This window comes from Barbus barbus (genome assembly GCF_936440315.1).
Source record: "Barbus barbus genome assembly, chromosome: 4".
Lineage (NCBI taxonomy): Eukaryota > Metazoa > Chordata > Actinopteri > Cypriniformes > Cyprinidae > Barbus > Barbus barbus.
This window is the reverse complement of record NC_136732.1, coordinates 8,836,533-8,847,314: the sequence shown is the minus strand read 5'-3', so window position 1 is coordinate 8,847,314 and position 10,782 is coordinate 8,836,533. Positions and strand designations below refer to the sequence as shown.

Below are 10,782 nucleotides of genomic sequence, written 5' to 3'. Positions count from 1 at the left end.
GAGACTTATCAGAGCCTTCATCAAAAAAAAAAAAAAAATTACATATATATAGCCATTTTCAACAATGACCATTAGTGGTTTCACACCAGTACTGTTCTTACCATGTAATGAATGTAACTGAATGAATGAAGTGAAGTGATAGACTATAGTACATGCATAAAATAGTTTACTCTACACATTATTGCAGATGCCATGTGGTTTTGTTTGAATGTTGTCGTTTTTTTTAATCTTGCATTTTTGTTTTTTACTTTCTTGATCAATGTCTTAAGCAGATTAGCTACTTTTAAAAAGAACTCTGAATTGTCACAAAAACTGAACTGTCACAAAATCAGCTTTACTTATCATTGATGCACCAGAGCTATTTATTTGTTGTTGCTGTTTTGTTAGTTTTTTTCTGAAAACAACAGATTGAAGGTTTTAAGAAAGAGTTTAGTGAACCTCATTTTATTTTATCCAGTTGTTTGAATCAATCTGTTTACATGGTTTTAGGGATTTTGTTAAAAATATCAAATAAAACAAAACAAATCACATTTGATTTGAATTCACAGGATATGTGGTTGTAGACAGTTTTGCGTCTATTTATTCATAATCACTAAAAAGCCAAATTAAATATTAGGGTTTTCTTAGAGATTTGGAATCTTGACTTGAGCCAGTAAGAAAGCACACAGAACATTTTTCCGGAAGCATTTTGCACTCCCTGAGACACCCCAGTGGTTAGCTTATGTGATAGACACCCCTCTGCTCCAGCCTTGAAGGACCTGCCTGTGAGAAAGGACCAAAGAAGAGCAGAACCAGCAATGCTCCTTTCTGAGAGAGCATTGTTTGGTTTTCAGAAAGCCTAGAATACTGTACAAACTGATAGTAAATAGTATTATAGTAATAAGTACACAGAAAAACCCCCATGTTAAATGAACTCTCTTCTGAGCTTGAGTCCACAATCAAGAATGTCAAAAAGAGCATGGAAGCAGCGTTACATTTAATGAGTTAATAAAGTGATTAATTAAGTAATGATTGACGATTAGTTAAAGGGATCTGATATTAACAAGCAGAATCACAGAAGGAAAGAGTCACCATTATGGTGATCAGTGTTTAGTTTACTTTTTAACAGTCAATTTTGTGTTGCTACTGTAATCGAGTTATAGCTGCCACACAAGCCAAGAGAAAATGACCAGGTGTGATCAAGTCCAGGAGACAGATCTGTATTGAGAGATCCAAAACTGGCAACCAGAACCAAAGGGCTTGAGAGAGGTGGAAGAGCTCTGAGGCATGCAGAGGGTCCAGACGTTGGGCTCAGCAGATCTTCGATGGGGAGCCGGGATAGAAAACAGGATCAGGACAGGGTTTGACTGGGAAAGCCTAGCACACGAGAGCTAGAGCAAATGGCACAAGTCACAAAACACTGGTTTATGACAAAACAATTTGCCAAAAATAGGAAAGGAAGCACAATAAATAGGACAGATTATTGGATAAGTATATTAAGAACATGTGAGCATTTAACAGAGCAAGGGCTTCTGCAATCACTGTGCGGTAGACATCCAAATAGAATCAATAACAACACCCAAGTCCCTCTAGAGTAGATTATTTTTTGATAACAAGCAAAATATGTTTGCTGCGTAAATCAGAGGGTTTATTTAAAATGCACATTCATTCTTTGCCAGCAGGAGGTGCTTTAAAGCATTTGAACATTTTTTAAAGACAGTCTTCCTTCAGAAAAATAGTGATATACATTTTTTTTTTTTTAAACGTGCAGTACATGCTCATGTTTATTCAACGAAGCCTTTTGGAAAATCAGTCAGTTTTGATATCATGGCGAGTCGCCACAAATAAATAAATGTATGGGAAACACATCCCACAGCACAACAACCTGAGTCCAACTTCATTACTCATCACTTTAACTTTAACTGCGTTTGTAACCGGCGCCACTTGCCAGAAGGATAAACAAACACAGACCGGAAGTTAACTTCGGTCCAGCCATTTGTAGTGGTCTTTATGGAGTGCAGTTGATAAATCCTGTAATGCAATGCAATAACAAGTGTACAACCGATGTACACTCAACAGCTCGAGTACCTATAATGTACTATGAGGGTCGTGCCCGATGGTGCCCCCTGTAAATGGTGAAAATCACTTATGTCCCCATGAGAAACAATTACCGTCCAAATAGGGCTTAAGTTGGAAACTAGCATGTATCAAACTTAATTAAACAATTTAATAATCAATTAAGAAATCAATTTATACCTGTATGATATTACGCTGTATCCACACTGAAAATAGATGGCAGGATAGGCTTGTTGGAGATGCATTGGCGCTGCGCAGACCGATCGACGTATGACATCAAAGTACCACAAGAGCAAATCAAAAGCATAAAGCCTGCATCTCCAACAAGCCTATCCTTCCATCTATTTTCCAAACTGCTGGTTCAGTGTGGATGCAGTGTATCATACAGGTATAAATGTATTTCTTATTAAAGTAATAACATTTCTTATTATTATTAAATTGTTTAATTAAGTTTGATACATGCTAGTTTCCATGACAGAGTTAAAAGCCCTATTTGGACGGTAATTGTTTCTCATGGGGACATAAGTGATTTTCACCATTTACAGGGGGTAGTCGGTGATTTAATTGACATCCGGATCCAGAATGTCGATGTCTATTTCTCACCACCCCTGTAAAAGTCCCTGGCCGAATTACCTACTGTTTTTTGACAAACACCAAGGTCGTGGGGTAATTTAATTGCCATCCGAATCCACATCTCTGAGTTTACGAGAAGAAATCGATTTAAAATTCAGTGTTTAACCCCTTGTTGAGCACTCCGTAAGTTAACTGTTGTACTTCGGTGTAATTTGCATGCGACTGGGAGCAGAAAGCAAAGAAAAGCATGAAACATTCAAAATGGGTCTTTATTATGGCAGCTGCAGGAATGCAATAGGCTTAATTTTTTTTATAAATGTGTATTAGAAACAGATATATACATAGCTATATTGCATGTAATTATATACAACTATAGCACGTCTATTTTCCTATTTTTAAACAGGACATTTAAATAATCAATAAATATGATTATATATTATAAAATACAGGCACGTCTCAAAAAATTTGAATATCGTGAAAAAGGTCAATATTTGTTGTAACTCATTTCAGAAAGTGAAATCCATATTGTGGCGGGAGGAGCCAACGACAGACACAGTGGGCGTGGCGTCAAGCCTCGGAGAGGTTTTTATTAAACAATATATCAAAATAAAGTGTCCAAAGGGGGAAAAGTGTCCAAAATAAACAGGGATCTGGTGTCCTCGTCGTGCTGCGGGGCTGTGCAGGAGGGCAGTGTTCAGGAGGGAAGGGTCCAGGGAAGGGGCGGAGTCCGGTGGCCGCACGCGCTCCCCTCTCGGGGCCGGGAGCGAGTGGCGGCGGCGTCTCTTGCGCGGCTTCGTCCATCTTCGGGAATCCCGGCGCTTCTGGGGGATTCGGCGGCCCGGCATCCTGGCCCGTCAGCCGCCTAACGGGTGCGGCAGTCCTCCTCGACGCTCCCTTCCTGGACCCACGAGGACACCAGCGTGCATGCACGGGGGAGAGACCGGTCTCCCGAGGAGAGGCGCGCTCGGCGTTTAAACGGCGGCGGTGATGAGGCTCTACTCACGTCAGGTGCGCCTCATCACACGCCGCCAGCCCTGGCTGTTTCAGCGCCCCTCCTCTCACACACCCACTCCCGTCGGGAGCCTGGTGAAGGGCGGCGAATACGGGACGGGGTGGTGATGATAGACAGGGGGGAGGCAGCCGACTCGTCACAATATATTATTTAGATTCATTACATATAGAGTGAAATATTTCAAGCCTTTATTTCTTGAAATTTTGATGATTATGGCTTACAGATAATGAAAACCCAAAATTCAGTGTCTCAGAAAATTTGATTACATAAGATCAAATAAAAAAGGTTATTTTAAACAGAAATGTCAGGCTTCTGAAAAGTATGTTCATTTCTATGCACTCAATACTTGGTTGGGCCTCCTTTTGCATGAATTACTGCATCAATGCGGCGTGGCGTGGAGGCGATCAGTTTGTGGCACTGCTCAGGTGTAATGAAAGCCCTGCTTTGATAGCGGCGTTCAGGTCATCTGTATTGTTGGGTCTGGTGTCTCTCATCTTCCTCTTGACAATACCCCATAGATTCTCTATGGGGTTCAGGTCAAGTGAGTTTGCTGGCCAATCAAGTACAGTAACACCATGGTCATTCAACTAGCTTTTGGTACCTTTGGCAGTGTGGGCAGGTGCCAAGACCTGCTGGAAAATGAAATCAGCATCTCCATAAAGCTTGTCAGCAGAAGGAAGCATGAAGTGCTCTAAAATTTCCCGGTAGATGGCTGTGTTGACTGTGGACTTCAGAAAACACAGTGGACCAACACCAGCAGATGACATGGCAGCCCAAATCATCACTGACTGTGGAAACTTCACACTGGACTTCAAGCAACATGGATTCTGTGCCTCTCCACTCTTCCTCCAGACTCTGGGACCTTGATTTCCAAATGAAATGCAAAATTTACTTTCATCTGAAAAGAGGACTTTGGAGCACTGAGCAACAGTCCCGTTCTTTTTCTCCACAGCCCAGGTAAGACGCTTCTGACGTTGTCTCTGGTTCAGAAGTGGCTTGGTAGCCTTTTTCCTGAAGATGTCTGAGCGTGGTGACTCTTGATGCACTGACTCCAGCTTCAGTCCACTCCTTGTGAAGCTCTCCCAAGTGTTTGAATCAGCTTTGCTTGACAGTATTCTCAAGCTTGCATTCATTCCTGTTGCTTGTGCACCTTTTCCTACCCAAATTCTTCCTTCCAGTCAACTTTGCATTTAATATGCTTTGATACAGCACTCTGTAAACAGCCACTGCTTTCAGTAATGACCCTGTGACTTACACAGATGTCAATGTTTGTCTTCTGGATCATTGCCAAGTCAGCAGTCTTCCCCATTATTGTGGTTTCAAAGAACAAGAGATACCCTGAATTTATACTGTAGAGATGGTCATTAATTGAAACTCAAATGTAAATATTCGAGATACTGATTTTTGACTTTCATGAGCTGTAAGCTCTAATCATCCAAATTAAAACAAAAAAAACTTTTGAAATGTTTTACTTTACATGTAATGAATCTAAAATATATGAAAGTTCTCTTTTTGAAATAAGTTACAAAAAAAAAAAATGAACTTTTTTCACAATATTAAATTTTTTTAGACGTACCTGTATATTTGCATGGAATAATAAGAATAAATTTTACATAAGTATATTAAAATACATTTTACACAATAATAAGAATACATTTGTAAATAAAATTCATTTTATTTACAGCAGACAATCATGTAGCTGAGCAGCGTTCCCGGGTTCGTAGGATCACAGAACTCGCTTCTCCACTGTGAATATATCATGGTATGTAAATTTATTTTTAAAGACGTCCATATGAGAACCAATTACCATCCGTATCAGACTTTAGAGATTAATCTTTTCATTGCTATTGGAAGTAACGATCATTAAACAAAGCACAAACTATGCAAAAGCGGCAGTCCTTCTGGCGTACTCAGTGTCCGAATTTGCTCACTCGTAGGGAATAGTGAATGTAGGCATAGGGCCCGATTTCAAACACAGCTAAGTTCTAAATCAGGAATAGGCAACTTTGCTCCTGGAGTTTAGTTCCACCCCTAATCAAACACACTTGCCTGTAATTTTCAAACAATCCTGGAGACATGTTTGATTAAGGCACATGTCTGCAAACTCATCTGCTTGAGGGCCACTGTCATGCAGAGTGTAGCTCCAACATACCTGCCTGGAAGTTTCTAGCACTCCTAAAGACTTTGATTAGCTCGATCAGATGTGTTTAATTAGGGTTGGAGTTTAACACCGCTGGATTAGGGATTGGGCTAAACTGCAAGACAGTGGCCATCCAGGACCAGAGCTGCCCATTCTTGGTCAACTCTGGGGCTGGAACAAACACGAGTGCAGAATCCTGACAGTGACAGGAAGACCGTGAGGGTTTAGGGTGCCATTTGGGCCAGGGCCATTGTGGCAGGACCAGGTGGAGCAGAAAGGCCAGGTTGATCTAGACAGGACAGGGCAGGACTGGACCAGATGGGGTGAGACTGAGTATGGAAAGGAACAGTTTGGCAGCAGCTGTTGGGATGGCAGGCTGTAGGGACCCTGGGAAAACACTGTCAGACCCAACCATCCTTGGTTACAATGACCAGAATTAGCTTGTCAGCAGAGAGCTGTTTGGTGACCTTCCTGTCCATGATCCGCTTGGCTGTGACAGGGAGAATACATATAAAATTATCTAATCACTTACTTTTTGTATTGTGTGAATTTGTTTTGACTGATCTCACTTAAACTTCATGTGGCTAACCTTATCCCAGACATGCTGACAGAGGCACTTCTTGTTTAAATGGTATGTTGCAGAAACGAAACTTCTCAAACATAGCATTTTCATGAAGTGAAACTTTTGGTAGCCTTCAAATGTGATCAGACAGGAGTTCTTCCAAGTTTCACAATAGTTGACTTGATTTGGTTGTTATATAAAGGAAAAGCAAGATGTCTTGTAACTCAGTTTCTCAATTGTGGATTGTGTTCCTGTCGCTACTTTTTGCAATATTTCCAGCAAAGGAAGAATCATGTACCTTCTATGGCCTCTACTGTTTCTTCATGTTTCAGCACAGCGTCTGACCCTGTTTGGTTAGTAAATAAAAGCTTGCTTTTGAATTGTATTTAGAGAATTTTATAGAGTCTCAAAAAAAAATGACTACAAGTTACAAATATATTTGTAAACATCTCAAAATTTTTGTCTTTTTCTAAATCTTCGTCACTGGATGAAGATGACAGACTAAACCAGCCAAGACGTGAGGGCAGAGTGCGATTGGTGGGGGATCTGCTTTCATCTGGTCGTGTGGAGGTCTACCATGATGGACAGTGGGGTACAGTTTGTGATGATGGATGGGAACTGGCTGAAGCACAAGTGGTATGTCGGCAGCTGGGTTTTCCTGGAGCAATATCAGTTACGTCTGGAGGACAATATGGTGAAGGTAGAAACTCCACAGCAAAATTAGTTTGTTACACACTGATAAAAATCATTTTCTTAGATTTTTAATCCAGATTCTGTTTTTGTTTTTTTCTTTTTAGGTTCTGGTCCAATCTGGCTGGATGACATGAACTGTAAAGGCTCGGAGAGCTCATTGTCTGAATGCAGCTTCAAAGGCTGGGGTGTTACTGACTGCTCACATAAAGAGGATGCCGGAGTGGTCTGTGAGACTGGTAAGAAACTCGGCAACTCAATATTTTTGCATGAGTATTTCTGTTATTTGTATTTTTAAATCTGTTTTATTACATTATCTTTGCAGGTAGAAACGTAACCAGCGATCGTCAGTTCTCTGTGGATAACAGCCTGGGTTTGTCTGATGATCTTGGTCTTCTGTTTGACAGTGGAGATGGTTGTGATTTCAGAATTAATGTACAAGACACCAGTGAAGAGGAAGAGCTGACTTTCTGTGTGCACAAAATGATCCTCATGATTTATCCAGAACTAAACATAACAAATGACTCCAGAAACCTCACAGTGAATGTCAGCCAGACCTGCCATCCTCATGCCTCTGCTTTTCTCAGGTAACTTTCTAAAGACCACTTCACTTCTTAGCTCAATCCAACTGTCTCATTGAGTGCAGATCAGAACTGATTATTTTATTGGTGTTAGGCACTAACAGTATCTGTTTTTGCTCAGGTATTTGTACACACGTCAGATTGATGTTTCCATCACGTCGGCTCAATGTCTGCATCAGCTGGCGTTTATCTTCGGAGCGAAGAAGCTTATGGAGGATGTCGGCAGGGCCTTCACTTTACTCATTCCTGAAGACAACACCTTCCATACACAGGTATCCATGTACAAGTACGGCGTCCGCACACATGATCTTGTTCTGCAGGAGAACGTCCTTCAGTATCTTTCCTGGAACTGCGAATTCCTCATAAGCTCTCCAGTGTGGAGCACCATCTCCTTTCACATGATGGACGCTCTGCTGCAGCGCTCAGACCTGATTGTGAAGGATGAAGCTTTTCTTCTTGAAGCTCTGGAGAGATGGATCCAAGACAAAGGTGATGAGATTAGTTCCGATCAACAGGCCAGTCTCCTGAATCACATCCGCTTCCTCTTGATCCCAGTGGATAAACTGTATGAAATGCAGTTTTCCTCAAGCGTTCTCCATCAGAATCATGAGAAACTGTACCTAACTGGTCTGCTCCGAGGTTTTCAGTTCAATGCTCTTCCCTTCTCTAAGATCAGGAATCAAATGGATAACATGAGTAGTGAGTATCTACCCAGAATCTACACTGGAGATGAGTGGAGTGTAATTTTCAATGTGACCACTGTCAAATACCAAAGCTATAATTACAACTATAACCGCAGATATGGCCAAAATAACAGAATCCAATCCTTCTCCACTCCAGCACACCCTAGTGCTCTTTACAGAGAACAAAGGGTCCAGTGGCAAGCCCAGGTGTTTCTTAGTGCTCAGGAATGCTCTAACTATGGTATTTCATGTTATTCTTTTCCTGTTGCAAGGTTTATCGCAAGTGGTAATCAGAACATGTACGCAAGCACCATTCGCTACAGCAACAGGTTGATTCTCAGCTGTAAGAATGAAAACAATGTCTTTCATGTCCAAGATTTCAAAAGCGACATGGCAGTGATTCCAAATAACAGCAGTATGGGTCTGCCTAACCCCTGTCCTGATGACTACAGTTTCAGATTTGTAGTGCGTCCTCAGTTTATCTGACTACGCAGAGTTATATTTGGCTTCAGCTAGTTTCCTGCAGGCATTTCAGTATCTTCATATCTAGTTTAATCAAATCAATTAAAATTCAATTAATGTTTATTTGAATTAATGCTATTCATTCTGCAGTGATTTCTCTGAAATTTTTTAGATGATTTTCAACTTTTCATTTAAATACTGTAGCAATACAAATGCTTCATTTTGAAAGTGCACTTAAAAAAATCAATAAAAATATTTCTCATATTATCTCTGACTTTGATTCCTCTTTGACGGACCAGTGTTAATGGTTCAAATGTTTTTGAAATATATCTAGCCTCATCAAAATTGGTTAAAATCCGTTAATAATTCAAAACCATTAACTTGTAATAGCCTTTAACGGAAATGGTGGCAGTGGTGTCTCATTTTGAAATAGTGGATGAAATAGTGGTCGCTAAAGATGTTAGGTTTTATTTTGACACAGTTGCACAATAGGTAATTGTTTAATAATTCATTAGGCATTAACTAGATATTGAATACTTTTTTTAATCAATCTCGAGTTAATGTGTCGCCTGATTAACAACTATTAGGTTTATTAATGTATATTATCATGCAAACATTTTTAGCAAATACAACAACATACAGCCTAGGCTACAGGAGTAAATAGCTATAGCAGTAAAATTCACAAGTTCACAAAATTCATGCATAAAATTCTAAACAACTGATAGCACGTCTTGTTGGCATTCAATTTGATGAAATCTAACAGCGTATTGGAGAAAATTAACACTACAACACATGCAACAGTAAATGTTTTCGCTAATCCCTTTAAATTAATTTGAATTGTAAACATAATTTGAATAGTTATACTCTTCATCTACATTTTCTTCTTCATTTCTTTCTTCACCCCACAGTTTCAGCTTCATGCTTCCTTTCTGCTTTTGGTGCTTTATTGTCCAGGTGTCCACCTGTTAATTAATGTCAACCCTGTTAAAACTGAGATGTCAATAGACCATTAAATTTGAATTTATTCATTTCACAATCGCTTTTATTGTTCAAGACTTATGAGTATTGCATGAAACTTATGTTGCACTGTAACTCTTGAATTTCTGTTCAGATCCAAAATGTACAGTTATCTGTACATAAAAGCCTATGTTTAATAATATATGACAATAATCTGCATCAAAAGCAACACTAATCATAAGAGTTTTCATGCTCAAATCCATTTCAAAGTCAGGTCCGGTCACAGAAGTTGCTGGAATGCCAACACTCAGATTCAGAAAGTCTCCTGGATATGAATAAAATAAAACGTATACTTGATGTACATACACTAGTGTTGAGAAAACCTCTTTGCATTGAGTGAAAGATGTTTGTGGAAAACTCCAACAGGATTTGTTTGAACATGCACACTGCCGTTATTCTTGAGTTTGTTTTCTCTTGAAATTAAATTTAAGGTAGTCCTCAAATGTGATTGGACAGTGGTTGGATTACACATAAGCGATATCTCACATTGCAAACAGGTTCTTGCTTGTTCCTGTTCACTTTATTGTAAGTCAAATTAGCCAGATTACTGTGACTCTCAACTTTGTCTGTAATGGCTCTTGGTGCTACTGCCCCAGTCTTTGACGAGTTATGCTGATTAGATTATGACATTGGATTATGATTGGATTTATTAAAATAAAACATGAATTTGTTAAAACCCCAAACAAATGGATATGTAATTATTGTAGTAGCTATGACAGGCAGCAGATAATATCACTCCAGTATGTTTAATTATCCAGTAAAAGTTATTACTGTCAGATGTAGCCTTTTCAAAGTTTCAGAAAGTAAATTACCTGAAAGAGACTGAAATGTTAAGTAAATGTAGGAAGAACTCAATAATAACGTGCTGAAGTCTGTAAATGAATCTGAACATGGATGTTTTCAGTAACTGCTTTAAAAATATTTTGTAATTTTAGATGTGCTAAATATGTCCCCTGAGTACCAAAGGAAGTGGAGACGGCGATGTGCAAGGGTTGATGCCTTGGTGG

The 10,782-nt window shown here is 39.6% G+C and overlaps 1 protein-coding gene across 1 annotated transcript; it reads left to right on the top strand.

Moving 5' to 3' along the window:
- The first annotated feature begins 6,524 nt into the window (after nucleotides 1-6,524).
- Nucleotides 6,525-9,024, top strand: LOC306868975 (galectin-3-binding protein A-like). The gene is made up of 5 exons (XM_079415482.1): nucleotides 6,525-6,695; nucleotides 6,836-7,042; nucleotides 7,140-7,271; nucleotides 7,358-7,619; nucleotides 7,735-9,024. Exons 1-5 carry the CDS (start codon nucleotides 6,635-6,637, stop codon nucleotides 8,780-8,782), a joined length of 1,710 nt encoding a protein of 569 aa, XP_079271608.1. The 5' UTR covers nucleotides 6,525-6,634; the 3' UTR covers nucleotides 8,783-9,024.
- The last annotated feature ends 1,758 nt before the right edge of the window (nucleotides 9,025-10,782 follow it).

Bases quoted from the DNA above. Each gene is read 5' to 3' on its own strand.
- LOC306868975 (XM_079415482.1), top strand. From the start codon at position 6,635: ATGTACCTTCTATGGCCTCTACTGTTTCTTCATGTTTCAGCACAGCGT. The intron at 6,696-6,835 runs GTTAGTAAATAA...CACTGGATGAAG, and splicing joins ACAGCGTCTGACCCTGTTTG to ATGACAGACTAAACCAGCCA. The intron at 7,043-7,139 runs GTAGAAACTCCA...TTTTCTTTTTAG, and splicing joins TGGAGGACAATATGGTGAAG to GTTCTGGTCCAATCTGGCTG.